Here is a 23,601-nt window from a genome sequence, read left to right as displayed (position 1 = left end):
GAACCTGAGCATGCTGGGAGTGAAACAGGAGGGAAGGGGGCAGGGAACAAGTTTTGAAAGAATTACATAGCCCCAGGACACAACACAAACCAATTAGAATCTCATGGGTCCAAAATGGCAGACAAGTCAACTTCAACTAGACCTTGATCCTCAATTAGCAAGCTGAATGACACACTGAGAGTCACCATGGCAGTTCCAAGGCACCACCAAAAGACCAAAAAGTGGGCAGTGGCTGAATTCCTGGAAATCTCCATCCCTTCCCCCAAACAGTTGGAATAATCCTCCCACTCATTAGCCTATGAAATTACCCATCCCATAAAACACATTTTGGGACCACTGACTCACCCTCTGCCATGGCCCAAACTCTGTCTATGGAGTGTGTTTCTCTCTGAATAAATCCACTTCTTAGCTATCACTTTGTCTCTCATCAAGGAACCTGAACTTCATTAGGTCCTGAAACCAGGTCAGTGATCTCTGTTGGAAGACCATGGATTTTGTCTGGGTTCAAGCCTTGGCCATGTGAATTCCACTCCCAAACTGGGTTTTGGTTGGGTTTGAGTCCGAGCACATGGCTTCAAGTCCTAATTGGGGGTAAATGGTTTCACGAGCAGACTTCTGAAAAAATGCTCCATTAAGAATGAATTGCTCATAATTAAATAAAACATTTGCTTAAGTTTATTGAACAGCATTAGATTAATAGAAAGCATTAAAGAATTGAACACTGAAGACGAAAAAAAGAAAAAAAGTCTGTGCAAGATGTGATTTTTAAAAAAAGTTCATCAAAGCAAATGCATGAAAGAATACATCTAAATATCACCCTTTAAATGCTTTTCCTGAAAATTTTATGAATTTAAGTCTGGGGGTCTTTGAGTGTTCTTAGCTTTATCTGTGAGAGTAAATCTTATAAAGGAAATCTTTAAAAGTAGAAGGACCTTTTTTCTCTCAATAGTGAGCTTTTAAATGAAGGATGTCTATTATGTGAACACTCTGTTTCTTGTAAGGCTAAAATTCCATGGGTTTCCCAGGCAGCTTTTTAAATCTCTTATGGAAGCTTGCTATTCTTAGGGTGTAAAATGATTGAAATGCATTCCATCATTTCCTCCTTAATTCAAGCCACTTGTTTTGTAGGAAAATTCAGCATTCAACAACAGGTATATTATTGAAAGTAACCTTTATCATTTATAATGAAGGAACTAGCCTTAAAGAAACTTTCCTCCTTAATGACTCCTCCTCCAAACTCTGAGTTTGTAGGGTACTGTATTTTTAAAATAAAGCAGATAGGGAAGATCTTTTTTCTGGAAAAGATTCAACCAAACACAAAACTAAAACCCGGAGCAGGAATGTTGGGGGAACACAGGTGTCCTTGATGGGAATATTGGCATCAGTCACTCCTTTTCTTAACCACTGGAGCTGGTGAAGTTGACAAAATACGTTTGCTGTGAGAAGACAAAAATAAGACAAGAGAGTCAGGCTTAGAGAAAGACTTGCCAGAAACTGTGGCTTTCCCCTGGAGATTTCAAATAAGGAATTTTGTGCCCACTGGTTTCCAGGTTAATTCACCGAGCTGCCAGAATGAGGCATCTCAACTCCATCTGATAAGTAATAATAGTGAAGAATGGGTATTTGTCTTAGTAATGTTTCATAAATTTAAAGTGACCCCCATTTTGACTATCTGGAAAAAGGAAACCCTCCAGTACAATTGAAATCTACAAACCGTGGCTATGCCTGACTCACCTTAACACTTTGATTAGTGTTTGTGTCCATTTGGCTTGAGGGTTCAAGCAGATAACTAGCTTATTCTTCATCCAGACTCTGGGGGGAAATAAATAAAAATAAAGCAATCAGTCCTGCATTTTAGGAAAGAGTTGAGTATAAAAAAAAAGATTCCCACATGAGATATATTAGGAGGTGGGCAGTTTTAGATGTGAAGCAGGTTATTTGCAGCATGAAGTCTGATCATTAAGAAAATCCCCATTTGAGACTCACTGTGTGAGTTGGTGGAACTGAATATGAATTGACAGACTCTCAGTTGTCAGAGGTTAGTATTTTGCTGACAATTTTGCATGAATTGGAGACAGAACAAATAACAGACTCCAAGTTTGGCTCACTCCTGAAGTTTTAAGATGTTGGTTTAGTCGCTAAAGTGAAAGTGAAAGTCACTCAGTCGTGTCTGACTCTTTGTGACTCCATGGAGTATGCAGTCTGTGGAACTCTTCAGGCCAGAATACTGGAGTGGGCCTTTCCCTTCTCCAGGGGATCTTCCCAACCCAGGGATCAAACCCAGGTCTCCTGCATTGCAGGTGGATTCTTTACCAGCTGAGCCACCAGGGAAGCCCGTTTAGTCACTAAGTCTTATCCAACTCTTGTGATCCCATGGACTGCAGCCCGCCAGGCTCCTCTGTCCATGGGATTCTCCAGGCAGGAGTACTGAAGTGGATTGCCATTTTTCTCCAAAAGCTGTATCATAATATCTTTAAAATGTGTTTGTCCACTGAGCTTGGGAAAACAAAATAGACTAAAGAAAACTCTCTCTTAAAGACCTTTTATGTGAAAAAAAATCCAATGAAATTTACTGTGGGAGAGGTTTACAGAGCCAATTTTTCTGAGTGACACCTGCATTTGATGGAACCATCAGTGAGCAAGACTTCAATGTTCTGAAAATTAAGCAACGGGAAAGGCAGTAGGGAATAATCATCCATTGATATTGATCAAGCACTTAAAATGTGCCAGCCACTATGCTTAGCAGGTAATATGAATTATCTCAATTAATCTCACAAGAATCCTGTGCTAAAGGAAATACTATTTCCTCACCTTCAGATGAGGAACTTGAGGCTTCCTCAAGAAGACTTTAAATAATTTGTCCAAGATTGCACAAGAAATGCATAATAAAGCAGGATTCAAATAAAGGTTGGCTGACTCCATAACCCCCAGTTTTAGCCACTGCTCCACCTGGGCATATCTGAATGGTTACCAAGTGCCAAAATGTCTTACCAGCAGTGAAAGAAATGAGGTTTACCAGTTTACAGCAAACTGGGAGAGTCTACTGTCCATTGGGGTGACTTTGAACAAAACGTGATTTCTTGATGTGTCTCATTTTAGCTATAAAATGACAGATGGCAAAGATCCATCCATCTAGCTTTGAAACTCTACTCTTGTAATTGAAAACTACAGAATCGGAGGTCATAGACCTGTTGGGCTCTTGGCCAGAGCCCTCCAATTTGGTTTCTGAATTCATGATAGAAATACAGATTTCTGACTGTCTGGACTAGAGTATTTTCACTACCGACTGCCATGAATTTTTCATAATTATTTGCAACTTTTGCTTATATATCTGGTTAAAATTCAGAAATGTAGACTCTGGTGAGAAGATAAATTTTTTTCACTTTAAAACAATTAAGGTTTAAGTAGAGAAAATTAGAGTGTATTACTTCCCCTGGTAGAGAGATGAGAGACTTGACTCATAACAGAGAAACTGGTAATAAAAAAACAGAAGAAAGCCTCTGTTCTCTAGACCAGGGGTTCCCAACCTCTGGGATCTAATACCTGATGATCTGAAGTGGGGCTGATGTAATAATAATAGAAATAATGTGCATAGTAAATGTAATGCACTCGAATCATCCCAAAACCATCCCCCAATGCTGGTCGGTGGAAAAACTGTCTTCTATGAAACCAGTCCCTGGTGTCAAAAAGACTGGGAACTGCTGCTCTAGACAGCCAGAGGAATTACTCCTAAATAGGTCATGACTATACTTCACATCTCCAAGTTGGAGGGCAACAATCACGGTTTAGTCAGAATTTTTATTGTCAATGATAGTACTGAAATGTAATGTCTTTCTAAAGAAAAATCCCTACTTATTTTTGATATCCCATGTTTCTTTATTACAAGTGAAGCACAACTAGTCTGAAACCCAAAGCCCTAATATCAAAATGGGACAAACAAAAAGCACTGTGCTTTGTCATTCAGTCGTGTCTGACTCTGTGCGACCCCATGGACTGTAGCCTGCCAGACTCCTCTGTCCATGGGGATTCTCCAGGCAAGAATACTGGAGTGGGTGGCCATGCCCTCCTCCAGGGGATCTTCCTAACCCAGGGTTTGAACCCAGGTCTCCCCCATTACAGGCAGATTCTTTATCATCTGAGCCACCAGGGAAGCCCAAAAAAAAGTAGCTGCTTACAAATATTTCCAAAGGTTAAAGCAGCCAAGGGAAGAGTTGCTAATGAAAGCCAAGCCAGGGCTGCCCTGAGAAGGATGCTCTGACTGTAGTTCAAGGTGCTGCGGGGCACCTTGGTTCATTCAAGGTGGATCCAGGAAGAAGAAATCACAGTTCTAGGCAGTGATAGTTAAAAGATCTACAAGCTCCTTTAAAAATAGTCAATCCAACATTTGCTGACCCTCTCCCATCTGAAAAGAAAGGGATAAACATCAGGAATAGGGAAATGAATAATGTCTGATTTCTATCTGTAAAGAACTTATTTTCTGATGGAATGAAAGAGAAAAACAGACAAACCAACCTGAATCTTTCAATACAATGATGCCGAATAATTACAGCTAACAGTTGCTGAACATTTATTACTCTGTCTGGCACTGTACTAGGGGCTTTACATGCAATGTTTGTCTCATTTGATATGCCGTGGAAAATGCCCTAATAAAGGAATCTACAGATGTCTCTGGGAGTACAGAAAAGGGCTTATTGAAAGAGGATATACCATCACAATAAAAGAAAATGTCTATTAAATTTCTTGTAGCCATTGCTGTCCCCTTAGCCTAATTTTTAAAGCAGAGTTAGGGGTTCACAGTTGACAGAACCTAAAGGATGATTCCATAAGATAGACAGACATTCTGACCAAGGACTGATATGGGTACTTATTCTCTTGCTCTTTAACTTCTAGGGAACAAATTTTCTGTTTCTGCTGGCAATTGGAGTTTGACGGAATAGAGAAGAATCTTGGTTCTGACCCTGTCTAGTGGTATGCCTCAGGGCAGTTAGCTAGCTTCCCTAAGCCTCAGTTTCTGCATTTGTAAAGGAATGGTAACAACAGATATACCTGAAAGGGCTCTTGAAAGAATACAGTGAGTGAATGTTCACGAAGCATGTGAGTTAGCTAGGACCTCACCCATACCCCTGCAAAGTATGTACTTAACAAGTTTTACTGATTCTCATTATTAGTTTGAGAATTAATTGCTAGTAATACTCCAAGTTAATCACTTCAAGGAAGCATACATTATTTTTTATTGCAACTTACATGATTTCTGTGTTTGGACATCCACGCCCACGGGGGATGATATTAAGTCTTTCAATGAGACTAATGGGGAAAAAGTTGACAGTCTTTCGAATGCATTTACACTTTAAGTTTGTGTTATTGGTCTCCAGAACACCTATAAACATAGAATCAGTTATTTTAATCCCTTTGGCATATAATTCACAACTAGAATTAATCGGTAATCTTTCATACTGTGCATTTGAAGATTTAAATATTTCAAGTCAATACTTCCACCCATATGCCTTTAGTTTGTGAATTTCTGCTTGTCTTGGCTTATTTTCAAACATTTTCTATCAAAACCTTAAAAATAAAATCAGCTTTTTAAAAATACAATACCTATTAAAATTTGTGACATCATTATATTGGTACTCAGGTGGTTGCCCATATAATAAAATTTGAGAATGGCCACTGTGGGAACTAATAACTCAGTTATAATTCATGCAACATAAAATTGATCAGTCTTCACTCCTAATACATAAAAAAACAGAAATGAACTAGTTAACTGAGTCTCCCAGAGCATTATCAAGTTTTAACCCTATCGAGCTCTTTCTTATCATTACCCCCTACTCTCCGAACCCGCCCTCTTTCTCTAAGGAAATACCATGAAGATATTTTTTGTTTTTGTTTAATCTGTTGGTCCTCTAACTCAGATGCAAATCATTATCAAAAACTACCAATTATAAACATTCAACTGTTTGTATTCAACAACAAAAAATGTACTCATTACTTTAATAGGTAACCTGTCTTATGCATTTCAAGGAATTCTACTTTCTTTAACCCTAGTGCCCACCACTCCGCTGGACACAGAATTGCAAATAAAGGAACCAGGCTCTAAAGGTGTTACACTTTAGTGGGGGAAACAAAGAAACAAAAACTAAAGTATCACAGAATGCTGTATTTCCCCCAAGGTCCAAACTGCATGAATGAGAACAGAGGACTTTGCCAGCAGCCATGGAAAAGCTTCATGGAAGGAGAAAGAGACGAGGGTCTTAAAGAATGAAATGACGTGAAACAGGGTTAAAATCAGGAAAAAATATCCCCACATTTTAAGAACAAAAACTGGTCCTCTGCACCTGAACGAAGTATCTTATCCTACACATGATAATTCCTGGTGGAATCTGATGATCCCTTCAGTTGCATAAAAATTTATCTTTTAGCTAGATATTTACCTATTTACACAAAGAAATCCTCCCCGTTTAGACTTGGAAGTCTGCTTCTTGGCAGAAGTGTGTACTTGAGGACTCCTGTTGTACTTACAATGTTTCATGTCAGAGCTGACCCTAAAACATTGTATTAGACTATCCCTGCAGGAGACCAACGGGTTGGAGTCAATAGCATTTGGTCAAAAAGGGGTAGCGTTGAGAGGCAAAGTGAAGACGAGATATTTGGAAAAAATGAGTTATAGGCAGAGAGGCATCTGAAAAAGGCCAGAAATAGGCTGCTGAGTGTCAGTCCCACGGACCTGGGACCTCCAGCATCTCCGCCTTCTCTGGACGACAGTCTTAACAATACAAATGTTTCCAGCCTCTAAGAGTTAAATCTCTGAACACCTTACTTTTAGAAATCTAGGAGCAGTTGAGCAGTTTCCCCCACTTCATTCACACTTCCCCTCATTATCTGATTGGAAAAAAAATTGAAATGGCTGAAGACCACTTGAGCTCAAAGCACAAATGATAACAAGCGAAGGTTCTCACCATGGACAGGAGAGAGGCTGAAGGCCAGCAGCATAAGAATCAGAGCTCCAGGGGTGAACCTCATTCTGCCTCAAGGTGGAGTTCAGACTTCAGCTTCAGATCCACACTGTGGGTTCTCAGCCCAGAGACTCCTATTTATTTAGACCAGTAAAGCCCTCCCACTGCCTTTGTCTCCAGGAGGTCAGCTGCATCATCAGTTTTAAAAGCTCCCCAATATGCTGAGCTTGCTTTTTTTTTTAAACCCCTCTTGCAAATTTTATGCATTTGCTTCAGAGCACTAGTAGTATAATAAAGTATTTCTTGAAAATGTGGACTCTAAATGGCAGGGATGTTGCAGGAATTTGGAGATGGAAGAGAGGGAAGTTTGGAGACTCCCCGGCACTCTCTCTGTAGGTTCACAATCAGGGATTGTGGCTTTGCTTGCTGCTCTCAGTGAAGGGTCAGTGGGCTGTCTCAATGGCATCTGAATATATCCTCCAGGAAATCAGAAACTTGTCAGGCACATCATTGTGTTTCTAGCACCTGCAAGCTTTTCTAACCTTTGATAGGTGCTCAGTAAATACTTGTAGACATAATGAATATCTCCTTATAGACAAATCCCTATGCTGACTAGGTTACTGTTTTTCTATCAGACTTTACCACACCTTATTTCACTATCTGAAATATATGATTATTTATGTAATCTCACCATCATAGAAGTCCTGGAAGAGGACAAGTGGGTATCCCCTCATAGATGTGGGTGTGTCTTGAAGGGAGGAGAATTTTAATAACAGCTCTGAAAAGGAGAATCTTTCTAGCTCTTGTATGCAAGGTACTGACCTTGAGAACCGGGTGTCCGTGGAGGGCATCATTAAAATTTCATCAAGTAACTGAACCTCATATTACAGTCTGTTTAATAAAGCATGTGTGCAGTTTGGTTTTGATCTGGCCAAATAGCCTATGGGCCTAATGAACCCACAGCTTTAACTCGCTTGTTAGAGCGCTTTGATTAAAGAAAAGAAAAAGAAAAATATGTGGGCAAAGGCTGATCTGTCCAGGAGCACCTCTGGGCTGCCTTGGAAGTCTACAAGTGTGGATGTGTGAACCCAGAAGCTTGGAGCCACTGAGAACTCAGAGGTTTGGTCCTCCTGGTGTGGCTTCCTAATTAATTAATTTGATTTTTGCTACTCAGCTCTGTGGATGTTCATCATGTTAGATGCCCCAGAGTGTATGGGATGGGGATGATAGTAATGACATACAGCCTTTGTATGCCAAGCAGTCCTCCAATTGGCCTAAATGACTGTGGTGACCAGGAACTCATCAGTCTTGAGTCAGCCCATTTCACTGTCTGGGCAGTTCTAGTAGTTAGAATTGGAGAAGGAAATGGTAACCCACTTCAGTATCCTTGCCTGGAAAATCCCATGGACAGAGGAGCCTGGCGGGCTACAGTCCACAGGTTTGCAAAGAATCACATACGACTTAGTGACTAAACAACAACAGTTAAAAAGTTCTTCCTTCTGTGCATATAAAAGCCACTTCCCTACTATTCCAGTCACTGTATAATACTAATTCAACCGCTTATCACTGTATGAAAACAATTGCTCTTTCATGTGTTGGGACTCCAAATATTTGAAGATCCGGTGTGTGAATTGGGCCTCCCAGGAAACAGATGCTGAGATGGATGTTGGAGAAGAAGAAATTTCTTTCTTCCTTTTTTTCCCCTTGTTGACTAACTCCTACATGTGTGTGTTAGTTGCTCAGTCATGTCCGACTCTTTGCAACACCATGAACTGTAGCCTGCCAGGCTCCTCTGTCCATGGGGTTCCCAGGCAAGAATACTGAAGTGATTAGCCATTCCCTTCTCCAGGGGATCTTCCTGACCTGGGGATTGAACCTGGGACTCCCATACTGTGGGCAGATTCTTTACTGTCTGAGCCACCTGGGAAGACCGACTAACTCCTAGGATAGATCAAAGTGGGGAAGAGACAGGAGTGGGTTTGCCCAGTGAGGCAACACTCGTCTGATTGCAACACTGATCTAACAGTCTGGGACAACTCAACGGGAGATCCCAAGAATAGACTGCCCATCAGATGAGCTCCATGGTGGGCAGAGATCCAGCCCTACCATCCCCTCTACCCCGACACTGGCATGTCCAGTCACTGGCAGGGGCTTCTCAGAAGCAGCACGGTCTCTGGTAGAAAGCTGAAGCAGAGCCTGAGGATGTTGGCAGCTGGAGATTGTCGGCTGACTGCACTTCTCCCAGGTGGCCAGCAAGGTGTTTCTTTGAGGGAGATCTGAGCAGTGAACTTCCAATGATCACTCCACAGGGCTGTGAACTGGATGTTAAGAGTACAAAGTATGGAGTCACCTGGTCAATGACTTTAGTTTGCTATGCCTCAGAATTATCAGTTTTCATATGAGGATAATACTAATTGTAAAGGATTTTTTTTTTGGAGAATAAAATTATGTAGTCTATTTAGAATTCTTGACAGAGTGCGTGGCACCTAGAATGTGTTCAGTTAATGGCCTGTCTACCCATCCATCCACCCATTCATCCATTATCAGTAGGTTTAACTTTCACTCTAAAACCCAAATCAACACATTTCAAAGGTAAATATCCTTTTAATCTATGACAGTTTGAAGCTTTCTCACCATATTTTTTCCAATCATTTATCTTCAGAAAGATAAACCACCAGCTGGATTATCTTTTTGAAATCTGTTCATCTTTTTCTTTGTTTCTCCTAAAATCATGACTGCCCCTCCTTCTGTCTCACTCACACACACTCTTGCATGTCTGACTCTCTCACACACACGCTCTTGCATGCACACATCTAAACACCACACTAGCCCAAATATAGCTTTGCCAATACAAAACAGAGGAAACTCATCACCTCCTTTGTCGTAGGCATTGTTCTTCTACTACTGCATCCCTTGGCTGAATAACATTATTCTGGTCATTTATATTGAATTTTCAGGGAATTATTTGTTTTTCTTTTGATGTGATCAATTTCTAACTATGTCTCATTCATTTCACTTGTGGCCACTTGTGCAATTTGAATTTGGGACCCAATGTAGGAGTTTTCCATTTGCCCCTGTTATAGAGATTGTATATCTCCTTGTCAGAACAAAAATGAGTGATGCTGACAGTAACAGGAAAAGCATAGGAACAAAGGTAACTGAAAGAGAACTCTGAATAAATCTAGGAAATTCCACAGTTGGCTCTTACTTAAAAAGGACTGTCAAGGAGCTAATTTCACAACAGTTCTAAAATCTGATTTTGTTCCTTTTATTGTCCAGAGTTTGGGATTTAGTGTATACTGACCAAAGAAACTTTCTACTTGCCTGTCCCTAGATCGGATTGGAGAATGGGCAGCTCTTTAGTAGCCAGATGGTTCTAGAAGTTTCAAGTCAAATTCTCCATGATCTCACTTACAACAGGGATATACATTTCAAAAACTTTGAAGCCAAGAAGAAAAAATGTTTTGAAACCATAGATTTAGGGCCCACGTGAAAATTTTTTATTTAAAAAGTAATTTTTGTAGATACCTTTGTTTGAAAACATAAAAACCTAACTCGGTTTATATCAAACCTGATTTCTTATGATCATATATATACAAACTTAGGGAAAATGAGAAAATGATAGGGAGGGTTTTTTTTTTTCTCCCTGAGTTTGAAATCAAACCAGATTTTCTCTCAGACCCAAGGAAAACTGGGTAGTTTTGAGTTATTGTTGTCTTGTCAGTTAGTCATGTCTGACTCTTTGCGACCCCATGGACTGTAGCCTGCCAGGCTCCTCTGTCCAAGGATTTCCCAGCAAGAATACTTGAGCCCCTTGGTACTGAAATTGTGGTCCACAGACTAGCATCATTCGCTTTGTCTAAGAGCTTGTTACAAAGGCAGAATCTCAGATCCTACATTTTAACAAGATTCCTAGGTGATTTAAATGCAACCTTAAAGTCTGAGAAGCACTGATCTATATTGCATGAGCCATATGCAATATACAAATTACCTGCAGAGAAATGTTTGCACAAATCCTCTCCTCAGGGTATGATACTCAGATCCCTTAGTGAAAGTGGACAGGACAGACAGACTCACTGATGGCTAAAGGCACATCACTGACAGGTACAAGAAGGGAATTCTCTCTCAAGATATCAAAAAGCAAAATGAGGGACTTGGCTGGTGGTCCAGTGGTTAAGACTTCACCGTCCAGTACAGGGGGTGTGGGTTTGATCCCTGGTTGGGATCAAACAGAGAACAGAAACAATATTGTAACAAATTCAATAAAGACTTTAAAAATGGTCCACATCAAGAAAAAAAAATCTTTAAAAAATAGCAAAATGTCACTAAAGAGACAGCATGATTGGTCAAAGTACCTACCAGTCTAGCTAGTTAAAGGCATTGATCAGAGGATCCAGGGCAGAGTTTAAAATGATTCAAGGGATAAAATTCTGGTAATTTTTAAGTAGCTTGTAATATCATAGGAGACAAATGCCATTGTGACCAAATTGAGAGCATTTTCTTTCATGCCATTTCAAAAGCAACTCGACTAGAAAAGAGAAACTTTCTCTATTAACTAGTGTTTTAACTTGCTGCACATCTGACATTTAGCATAGCAGGAAAGTATTGCAGCCTAGCAGGTAAGAGCTCAGGTTCTGAAATCAGACTCATCTGGGTTTGCATCCTGACTCCAAGACTTACTGCCTTATGCTGTCCCCATGGTTCAGTTCCTCTGTGCCATTGGCACTAGTAACAGTGATACCTTCTTGGAGAGACCTATAGGGGCTTCCCTGGGGCTTCCATGGTGGCTCAGCTGCAGGAGACCCGGGTTCAATCCCTAGACCAGGAAGATTCCCCAGAGAAGGAAATGGCAACCCACTCCAGTATTCTTGCCTGGGAAATCCCATGGACAGAGGAGCCTGGTGGGCTACAGTCCATGGGGTCGCAAATAGTCGGACACAACTTAGCAACTAAACAACAGCAACACAGGGAATCTACCAATGATGGAAAAGTGCTTTGCTCAGTGTTTGGGCAAACAGTAAGCACTCAATAAATGTTAGGTTTTTTACCTTTGTGAAAACACAAAAGTTTATTGTTTTCAATTTGTTCTATTGTGATAAGAACACAACGTGAAATCTATCCTCTTAATTTTTACATGTATGATACATTAGTGTTGACTATAGGTACAATCTGGCCCAGCAGATTTTCAAGTGCTTATTCGTCTTTTTTAAGAAGCAACTTTGGCTTAGTTTGTGAGTCAAGCTCCTGACATGAATTAAAATGTCACTTAGGTTTCCACTGGACACATGTGATTTCTTATATAAAGGTTCTCTTGCCAAGAAACTGTTCCCCACTATACACTTTGAACAAAAATACTGATCTCTTTTCCCTAAGAAGCCACCAGTGGAGGCTTATATTAGCTACAAATGTACTGAGGTTTTATCAATTGACTGTTTTGCCTTTTGCCATCATTTTCATCTTGACGGAATTGCTTATTACAGCCTGTTATAAGGTTGTTTATCAGAGAATCATTTCAATACCCGTATTTGAGGAAAAGATATTCTCAAAGGTAATTACATTCACATTTCAAGTTTTACTCAAATTCATCTCACACATAGTGAATCCCAGACAAATCTAAACTGTCTAAAGTTTTTTCCTCTGTATTCGGCTGGTGATTTTTCCAGAAGAAGACTGCTAGGTGGCGATGTTACTTACAAAACCAGCCTGCTGAAAGGGAAAGGCAGGCCCACCAGTAAAGATCCTGCCGTACTGACAAGAGGGATGTGTTGCCTGTTATTTCTGTGTTCAAAGCATTATCTGACTTTGGTTGATTGCTTTTTAAAGAAATTAAATATTGTGGGTTTTGAGACTTTCTTCATTAGGCTGAAATGTTCCTCAGAGAGGGGAGAAAAACCCCTAAAACTCTGAAGTAATCCAACAAATTCTGGGCCCTGTCCAACTTCTTGGCCCTGAGATTGCAAAATCAGATTGTGCATCAGTTCTCTGGCCTGCAGTCACGTTAGGCCCAGCAGCAGCTGAGTGTGAAGCTTCTGTGATTAGAAAGTTTTCTGAGAACAGTGAGGCTACCCCCTACCGATGTTAAAGTGATGGTCAAGTTTTCCAGCTCAGCCCAGTAAGCTGTAACAAAAAAGTCATTCTCTTTCTGCTGTAAAGATTCTATAATGAACATATTAACTCATCATCTGCTTTTTTATCTTTGCTTGTTGTTGTTGAGTCGCTAAATCATATACAACTCTTTTGCAACCCCATGGATTGTAGCCCACCAGGCTCCTCTGTCCGTGGGACTTCCCAGGCAAGAATGCTGGAATGGGTTGCCATTTCTTTCTCCAGGGGATCTTCCCAACTCACGGATTGAACCTGTGTCTCCTGCATTAGCAGGCAGATTCTTTACCACTGAGCCACCAGGGAAGGCCTTTATCTTAGCTATCAATACATTTATGTTATCACCATGTATGGATGGGGTTCTGGATGCTAAGAATAAAAGTCAACGGTTTCCAGAAAGAGCACCTTTATTTAACTTAGAAGGTTTTGGTGTATCACTCTGTAATGTCTGCTGTTCTACAGCCCCAGGTGTCTCTAGATAATCCTCTTGTCCTTATATTCCTTTGTCAGTGTCTCCTCTTTGTCTAACCAGACTTTAAGATTCTCTTCTCACTGTGCAGTCTCCCCCAAGGCAAGCTTGTCTCTTCCATACTTCCAATTTAGATGGACATCCACTCACATCAGTATCTATTCAATAGCCTGGTGGTCATGGCTACATAGAGGCTGCTGAGATTCCTCTAACCAATCATATCCCAAACTGAACTTAGTTTAAAATCTGCTTTACCTGCAGTATTCCAAGTCTGAGTAAATGATACCTAGTTGCTCAGAAACCAAGAAGTCATCTTTAATTCCTTCCTCTCCCTTGTTGTTGTTCAGTCGCTAAGTCCTGCTCGACTGTTTGTGACCGCATGGACTACAGCATGCCAGACTTCCCTGTCTTTCACTGTCTCTCAGAATTTGCTCAAACTCATGTCCATTGAGTTGGTGATACCATCCAACCATCTCATCTTCTGCTGCCCACTTCTCCTCTTGCCTTCAATCGTTCCTAGCATCAGGGTCTTTCCCAGTGAGTTGGCTCTTCAAATCAGGTGGCCAGAGTATTGGAGCTTCAGCTTCAGCATCAATCCGTCCAATGAATATTCAGGGTTGATTTCCTTTAAGATTGATTGGTTTGATCTTCTTGCAGTCCAGGGGACTCTCAAGAGTCTTCTCTAGCATCACAGTTCAAAAGCATCAATTCTTTGGCACTCAGCTTTTTTTTGGTCCAACTCTCACGTCTGTACACAACTACTGGAAAAGCCATAGCTTTGACGGTATGAACTTTTAATCCCCATTTTTATCTCCAAGAGCAGCCACTTGTATCTGGCTTTGCCTACTTTCCTCACTTGTATCACCACCCCTTACTCCAAACCACCATTGTCAGAACTCCTGTTCCATTCAGTTCAGTCTCTCAGTCGTGTCCGACTCTTTGCAAACCCATGAATCGCAGCACACCAGGCCTCCCTGTCCATCACCAACTCCCGGAGTTCATCCAGACCCACATCCATCGAGTCAGTGATGCCATCCAGCCATCTCATCCTCCGTCATCCCCTTCTCCTTCTGCCCCCAATCCCTCCCAGCATCAGAGTCCTTTCCAATGAGTCAACTCTTCTCATGAGGTGGCCAAAGTACTGGAGTTTCAGCTTCAGCATCATTCCCTCCAAAGAAATCCCAGGGCTGATCTCCTGGCCCATTAACTGCTCTCTTTCCATCTCCCTTCTGACCCATTTCCTACACTGCAGCTGGAATCATCTTTTCAGGACACAAAATTGATTATGTCATTGGTATTCTAGTAGCTTCTCACTGTCCTTATATGCATCAGCCCTTCTGTGGATCCTGGCATTCTCTGCAATTCCATCTCTTGCCTCACTCCCTCGCTCTCCACCCCACCTTTCAAAAGACAGACTTGAGGACCCCTTGCAATCCCTTTCACCACCACCACCCCCCCACTAGGAGTCTGAAGTTCACAGGTTAACACCTTTTTAAAGATTTTAATTTTGTATTCCAAATGAATACTTCCTTCATCATTGGCTGTACCTGGATATTAAAAGTTTTTTCTCTAGCCCTATTCCTATGGCTTCAGTTATATTTATTCTCAATAACAGTGTGTTGTACCAGGGCTGGAAATGATTTACAATGTTGTGTTAGTTTCCGGTGTATAACAAAGTGATTCAGTTATACATACATATTCTTTTTCATATTCTTTTCCATTATGATATATTACAGGATATTGAATATAGTTCCCTGTGCTATACAATAGGACCCTGTTTTATCTGTTTTACATATAGTGGTTTGTATCTGCTAGTCCCAAATTCCCAATTTATCCCTCCCCCCTTCCCTTTTGATAACTGTAAGTTTGTTTGCTATGTCTGTAAGTCTGTCTCTATTTTGTAAACAAGTTTATCTGTGTCATATTTTAGATTCCACATATAAGTAATACTATACGATATTTGTCTTTCCCTTTATGACTTACTTTACTTAAGTATGCTAATCTCTAGGTCCATCCATATCACTGCAAATAGCACTATTTCATTCTTTTTATGGCTGAGTAATATTCCATCATTTATATACCCGATATCTTCTTTATCTAACGTCTGTCAGTAGATATTTAGGTTGTTACCATATCTTGGCTATTGTAAATAGTGCTGCTATGAACTTTGGGATACATGTATCTTTTCAAATTAGAGCTTTCTCCAGATACATGCCTAGGAGTGGGATTGCTGGATAAAATGGCAACTCTATTTTTAGTTTTTTGAGGAATCTCCATCCTGTTTTCAGTAGTTACTGTATACCAACTTACATTCCCACCAACAGCGTAGGAGCATACCCTTTTCTCCATACCCTCTCTAGAATTTATTATTTGTAGGCTTTTTGTTTCATTTTTAATTTATTTTTAACTGGAAGGAGATTGCTTTACAATGTTGTGTTGGTTTCTGCCATACATCAACATGAATCAACCATAGGTATACACATATCACCTCCCTCTTGAACCTCCCTCCCACCACATCCCACCCTCTAGGATGTCACAGAGCACCAGGCTGAGCTACCTGCACTATAGAGCAACTTCCAATTAACTATCTATTTTACATATGGTAATGTATATATCTCAATACTACTCTCTCAATTCATTACACCCTCTCTTTCCTCCACTATGTCCAGACATAGATAATAGGATTATGAAAGTGAAAGTGAAGTCCCTCGGTCGTGTCTGACTCTTTGCAACCCCATGGACTGTAGCTTATCATGCTGCTCCATCCACGGGATTTTCCAGGCAAGAGCACTGGAGTGGGTTGCCATTTCCTTCTCCAGAGGATCTTCCTGACCCAGGGATCGAAACCGGGTCTCCCACATTGTGGGCAGATGCTCTACCATCTGAGCCACCAGGGAAGTCCTAACAGGAATATGGATATATATATATATATTTTTTTTTTTTTCTATTGCCTTGGGAGACTGACTTAAGAAAACATTGTTACGATTTATGTCAAAGAATCTTTTGCCTGTGTTCTTTTCCAGGAGTTTTATGGTGTCTTATCTCATATATAAGTCTTTAAGCCATTTTGCATCATTTTTGTGTATGGTGTGAGGATGTGGAATGTGGATATTTTTGAAGTTTAGAGTCGGCAGCACCCTGCCTTCCTTCTACGTTCGCGGTGGAGTGTCAGTCAACTTGTCACCGCCCCACCACCACTGTCACCAGCTTCCAACTCTACTGCATTGATGCTCTCTTTCTTGCTGTGTAAGGCATCTTGCTCAGACTCCATAACATCTTTTTGCCACTTTTTTGTTATTCAAATAATCTTTGCTCTGTGTATTGAAAAAATTCGGTATTTGTACAATTCAAAGCGCTTCTGCTCTCTCCCAGACAGTGAAAACTTTGACTAGAGGGGCTTGGTCTGGTAAGCGAGGCACAGTCTGGAAGTCCTTTACCTCCCCCGTTCCTCTTCCAGGCTTGTGTGCCTTGTCAGGAAAGGCAGACGAAGGCTGGAACCCTTATCTTCCATGGCAGGGTGGCAGTCCCCACCCAGCCTGTTATTCATCACTGCGTCTCTGTTATGGATGCTTCTCTCATTGTAGATTCCCGCTGTGTGGCAGGGCTGGCTCTCTCAGGGACACCCTGAGGAATCTCCTTCATGCACAGACGTAGCAGAGCTGACTCTGAATTAACTCCTTCCACAACTCTTCAGCCTCTACCACAGGGTCACACTCCATAGCCACTTGTTGCTGGAGTCACCTCATCCCACGCCAGCCCTTTTGGAGGTGGCATACTGGTGAGACAACTGAGCCTGGCTGTCTGCTGCAGAGTCCACTCAACCCGCAGAAGGTTAAAGGCTGTTGCCATGGCAACCAGTGAAAAAGCAGGCTGCCTTGCTGGTACCTCCTCTTTCAGCATCGTGTTTCCCCTTTCTCTAAGCTGCAACAGCATCAAGCACCCTGTCTGTTTAGTGGCTTGCCAATGTTCAAAAGAGGAGAGAGAAGAGCATTTTTTTATATACCTGGCAACCTTCTGAAGTTCTCTCCTCTCTCCTGGTCTTCCCCTTAAATTCACTGGAGGTGAGAGGAGGAGAGAGTGTTCTTTGATTATGTTCTTCCTGGTAGCCCTTGATCAGATGGTTGACCATGATGCTGGTGGTACTCTGGACATAGAATGGAGCTACACAGTGGATCCTGCAGGCTGCCCACCCAACATTCACTCTTGTATTTCCATTTTTTAACAGAACCCTATTGAATTAGAGTATTCAACCTCTTCCACATAGCCATGCTCACCAGATGAGCTATACTGGCCCTTAGGGGAAAAGCTTCCTTATCTTAAGCCAGTCATGATGATTCTACTTTTCTAAATCTGGGGCCTGAGAAAGACATTTTAACTCTTAAAATCGAGATAGTGTGAGTGGTGGCTTCTTCCTGCCTTAGGACGTTGTCCTCAGGCTTTTTCATGAGATCCTTTCATGAGTAGGCTATTCCAGGTGTCATATCCAGATTTAACAAAGACAACACATGGAGGAGTTCCTTATCAAAAGAATGAAGACATTCTTACTGTTTGAGACAAAAATCTTTCTTTATTGTTAGAGCCATTTTTAGCTGCATCTTTGGCTTCTTAAAAACATATCCTGATGGACCCATGTTCTTTTGCTTGCCAACTTTAGATCTTAGCCCACGTCCAGGACACCAGAGAAAATGCCCCAGTATTTCTTGTTATGGTACCTTCTGCCTGTGTCAGTGATATGCAAAAGCTTGCTTTTTTCCTAAAAAATATGCAATGATTTTTTGAGTGTGAGAAAGTCAATAAAAGGGGCAGCATGGCGTGGTCAATTCCTCATCCCTACCCAGGCTGAAAGACTGGGATGACTAAGAGGGTTGGAATGCCAAGTTAAGGAGTACTGTTAGTCGCTCAGTTGTGTCTGACTCTGCAACCCCATGGACTGTAGCCTACCAGGCTCCTCTGTCCATGGAATTCTCCAGGCAAGAATACTGGAGTGGGTTGCCATTTCCTGCTCCAGGGGATCTTCTCAACCCAGGGATTGAACCCTGTCTCCTGCATTGCAGGAAGATTCTTTACCATCTGAACCACCAAAGTTGAAGAGGCTGTGTGATAATGACTTTGGATACAAGCGTGCTTGTTTGGAGCCCAGGGGAAACTGTCTTAAGAAGTGGAATGGAGAACTGGGGAGAGGGCCAGTCCCTCTAAATGCCCCGCAGACAGTTGTAATGCTCTGAGACTCTGCAGGCTCAGGATGACAGACCAGTATCCTCATAGAAGGTCCTGGCAGGACAGCAGTGATGCATCTTGATACAAAGTCCAGAACAAATATTGCAACAGTTTTTGCACATCTCCCTGAAGCCAGTGGGGCGCTCTGTGGGGCAGCAGCCCTGTAGACACGTGGCAGGGTTAAAGGAGTACTGACATGTGCACCGTTGTGTTTATGGTCAGAGGTGCTGGCTTTCACATCTTTATACTAAATTTGTCTATGGGTCATGAACAAGAGAAGCTTAACTGATATCACCTCTTGGTTCTTTTCTATTTAGGGTGAACTCAGTTATCGTCATTAATTCAAGTGTCTATGTTGGGCCCGATGCAATGTGCACGAAAGACATGTGGTCCATACCTTGTGAAAATCAGCCCCAAATTTAGCACCTCTGTCGCATGCACTAAGCTCAGTGCATCCTGATGAAGAATCCAAGAGCATAAACTTGGATTACTTTCACTCAGGATGTCTCAGGGGGGTTGAAATGTTCTAATTCCAACATGTTTTCTTAATTATAAAGGATAAGCACTTTTAGCAGAGAACTCAAAAGCAGCTGCTGCCCACAGTAGATTAAATGAGCAGAAATTGGAGTTACATCTGAGGACCTTCTACCCGCCTCAGTGATACGCAAAAAAAAAAAAAAAAAGGCTTTGTTTTATGGGCACCAAAAAATAAAAGGAATGTGTTAGTCAGTGTTATAAAACAAACATTCTGGAAAATTAGAAGTTCTAATTTGTGATGTTTGCCAGTTTCCATGATGTAGATACTCCCACCATGGTCAATTTCAAGCTACCCAAGGGAGGTGGTAGAAGTGGAGTGGGGACTGACAAGCACCATTGGAGCATCTGCCCAGCTGCCTGTCCACAAAACCAAGAACTGTTTGTTTCTAGCTTTGGAAATGAAGTGTTTATTCTGTACCTTTAAAAAAAATAAAAGATCGTTGATTTATTTATTTGGCTGTCCTGAGTCTCAGCTTTGGCACTCAGGATTATTTTAGTCATGGCATGTGGGATCTAGTTCCCTGACTAGGGATTGAACCCAGGCTCCCTGCACTGGGAATGTGGAGTCTTAGCTACTGGGCCACCAAGGAAGTCCCTATTCTGTGCTTTGACATTCATCTTAGCAGGGCCTGGGCAGGCTGTGCTGCCTTCTGAAGGTGGACGGCCAGAGGGAAGTTCTGAAGCTGTGCCACTGCCTATAGTGCTGTGACAAAGCCGACAAACTGGACCATTTGATTCAAGTGTCAGTGGAGTCTCTGATCAGCCCACTGTCTCAACATTTTTTATTGCTGTCTCTGTGGCAGACACAAGTCAAACCTCATGATCTTGTTCTCCAGAGACATGGTGCTTCCCAGGGCCTTTGCCTTGAGCTCCTAGGACCCAGGTTCCAGGGCAGATGGAGAAGCGTGGCCTCTGTGAACCTAAAGCCAATTGTTGAAGAGCTCACTGTTCTGCTCCTCTTCATGACTCACTGGAGTCTCCCGAGATACTCAAACCAAACCTCTGTAACTCAAAATCCAGCACCCTAACCATTAGGCTGAGCCCCCAAGCACTTGTGCTACAGTGGGTTTGCCAGGAGGCTGATGTTGGTCTTAAGCAAAGGTATGCTGCTATGATGTGGTCTTCAGTATGAATCCCATGTCACACAATGGTGAGGCAGACCTTTTGCCAGTGCTCCAGAGAGTGACACTCCTCCTTGATCCCCTTCCCAGCCCAATCTCTGGTCTTTATGACTCCATGGACTGAGGCCCACAGTCTCCTCTGTCCATGGAATTTTCCAGACAAGAATACTGGAGTGGGTAGCCATTCCTTTCTCCAGGGGTTCTTCTCAACCTAGGGGTCAAACCTAGGGTCTGCTGCATTGCAGGCAGATTCTTTACCATCTGAGCCACTAGGGAAGCACCTATCTCTGTGTTAGGAAGATCCCTGTCCTCTTACTTCCAAGCACCTGTCTATCTGCTCCCACCTCTGGGGCAGCACTGATCCTCCCCACTCTTTGCTCGTTGCAGACAGAGCTTTTTGCCCAGCTTGTAATAACCATGATGACATGTGTTCCTTTATCCAAGGATACCCTTCATCTACAAACATGGCAAGGTTTTCACTGGAACCAGGAGATTTAGATGTGAGAGCTCATGGTTTTTGAACTGACTACTTAAGCTCTGATCAAATTTTCTCATCTACTATAAATGGAATAATACCTATCTTCACAGAGGAGCTTAAGAGCCTCTTGAAGAAGGTGAAAGAGAATGAAAAAGCTGGCTTAAAACTCAATATTCATAAAACTAAGATCATGGCATTCAGTCCCATCACTTCAAGGCAAATAGGTGGAGAAAAAGTAGAAATAGTGACAGATTTTATTTTCTTGGGCTTCAAAATCACTGTAGGTGGTGACTGCAGCCATGAAATTAAAATATTCTTGGTTCTTGGAAGGAAAGCTATGACAAACCTAGACAGCCTATTAAAAAGCAGAGATATTACTTTGCCAACAAAGATCCACATAGTGAAAGCTGCGGTTTTTCCAGTAGTTATGTACAAGTGTGAGAGTTGGACCATAAAGAAGGCTGACTGCCAAAGAATTGATGCTTTTGAATTGTGGTGTTGGAGAAGACTCTTGGGAGTCCCTTGGACTGCAAGGAGATTAAACCTGTTGATACTAAAGGAAATCAACCCTGAATATCTATTAGAGGGACTGATACTGAAACTCCAGTACTTTGGCCACCTGACGCAAAGAGTCAACCCACTGGAAAAGACCCTAATGCTGGGAAAGATTGAGGGCAGGAGAAGAAGAGGGTGACAGAGTCGATGGTTGGATGGCATCACCGACTCAATGGACATGAGTTTGAGCAAACTCTGGGAGATAGTGAAAGACAGGGAAGCCTGGCGTGCTGCAGTCCATGGGGTCAGAAAGAGTCAGACAGGATTTAGTGACTGAACAATAACAACAAGAACAGGGATGGGATGAGAAATTAATACGGGACTTCCCTTGCGGTCCATGGTTGAGATACCGCATTTCCAATGCAGGGAGCCTGGGTTTGACCCCTGACTGGAGAACTGCATCATGCATGCCACAACTAAGACCTGGCCTAGCCAAACAAAATATTTTAAAGATATCTTATTAAAAAATAAAAAATTAATTATGTGAAAGTGCTTCATAAAATATAAAATGGTTTTAAATGTTGCATGTTTTACTCTCTTTTTCATTGCTCCACTTAGACATTTCCATTAACTTTAATTCCTGAGGTCAGCTTCCTCAAAGCTGCATGAGTTTGTCAGCCTTGCTTTGGAAAGTTAGATCTCAAGGGACTATCCACCCATTCATTGTGACAGCATTAGACAAATCCCCAATTTTGGTGTGATGCCCCACAGAGGGCACATCCAGAAGATGATGTGAGGCAGTGGTTAGTGCTCCCTCTTAACTGTAAATTGAAGATGATTCTCTCTCTGTCTTTTCAGGCCTAGTTGGTGCTAACAGTGTTTGAGGTTTGAAACAGTTTTGTTTTGTCACCAAGTGATTCATAACAGCCACCACCAGGGAAGTGGAGCAAACTTTCAGTTCCTCCCAATCTCCTCTAGTGAAGAATTTCTTGTTTTGTTAATTGGGAAGAATGGATGAAGGCAAAGAGTTGCCTGAGATCACAAAAACCCAAGAGAATGATGAATAGAGCCTGGAGATAGGAGAGAAAGATCTAGGTGAAAACCTGAACTCTGCCCACGTGTTTGTAATTTATGAACCTCTCTGGATTTGCTGAGAAAAGAAGAGAAGCAAAAGGCAAAAAAGAAAGGAAAGATATACCCGCCTGAATGCAGAGTTCCAAAGAACAGCAAGGAGAGATGAGAAAGACTTCCTAAGTGAACAATGCAAAGAAATAGAGGAAAACAATAGAATGGAAAAGACTAAAGATCTCTTCAAGAAAATTAGAGATACCAAGGGAACATTCCATGCAAAGATGGGCACAATAAAGGACAGAAACAGTATGAACCTAACAGAAGCAGAAGATATTAAGACATGGCAAGAATACACAGAAGAACTGTACAAAAAAGATCTTCATGACCCAGATAACCATGATGGTGTGATCACTCACCTAGAGCCAGACATCCTGGAGTGTGAAGTCAAGTGGACCTTAGGAAGCATCACTACAAACAAAGCTAGTGGAGGTGAGGGAATTCCAGCTGAGCTATTTAAAATGCTAAAAGATGATGCTGTGAAAGTGCTTCATTCAATACGTCAGCAAATTTGGAAAACTCAGCAGTAGCCACAGGACTGGAAAAGGTCAGTTTTCACTCCAATCCCAAAGAAGGGCAATGTCAAAGAATGTTCAAATTACTGCACAATTGCACTCATTTACATGCTAGTAATGTCATGCACAAAATCCTTGAAGTTAGGTTTCAGCAGTATGTGAACCGAGAATTTCCAGATGTAGAAGTTGGAATTAGAAAAGGCAGAGGAACCAGAAATCAAATTGCCAACTTCCATTGGAGCATAGAAAAAGCAAGAGAATTCCAGAAAAACATGTACTTGTGCTCCCTTGACTACGCTAAAGCCTTTGACTGTGTTGATCACAACAAACTGTGGAAAATTCTGAAAGAGATGGGAATACCAGACTACCTTACCTGCCATCTGAGAAATGTGTATGCAGGTCAAGAAGCAACAGTTAGAACTGGACAGAGATAAATGAAATGGTTCCTAGGGCTTCACTGGTGGCTCAGATGATAAAGAATCCACCTGCAATGCAAGAGACCTGGGTTCAATCCCTGGGTTGGGAAGATCCCTGGAGGAGGGCAGAGCGACCCACTCCAGTATTCTTGCCTAGAGAATCCCCATGG

The 23,601-nt window shown here is 41.8% G+C and overlaps 1 protein-coding gene across 1 annotated transcript; it reads right to left on the bottom strand.

Moving 5' to 3' along the window:
* Positions 1 to 652: 652 nt before the first annotated feature.
* Positions 653 to 7,079, bottom strand: CXCL13 (C-X-C motif chemokine ligand 13). Its single transcript, XM_061420563.1, has 4 exons — positions 6,957 to 7,079; positions 5,245 to 5,377; positions 1,735 to 1,812; positions 653 to 1,436 (listed from the first exon to the last, which is right to left on the bottom strand). The coding sequence occupies exons 1-4, from the start codon at positions 7,018 to 7,020 to the stop codon at positions 1,382 to 1,384; spliced, it is 330 nt and encodes a 109-aa protein (XP_061276547.1). The 5' UTR covers positions 7,021 to 7,079; the 3' UTR covers positions 653 to 1,381.
* Positions 7,080 to 23,601: the final 16,522 nt, after the last annotated feature.

Source organism: Bos javanicus, chromosome 6 (genome assembly GCF_032452875.1).
Source record: "Bos javanicus breed banteng chromosome 6, ARS-OSU_banteng_1.0, whole genome shotgun sequence".
Lineage (NCBI taxonomy): Eukaryota > Metazoa > Chordata > Mammalia > Artiodactyla > Bovidae > Bos > Bos javanicus.
Note: the sequence above shows the minus strand (reverse complement) of the source record. Positions and strands in the feature narration are given on the sequence as shown.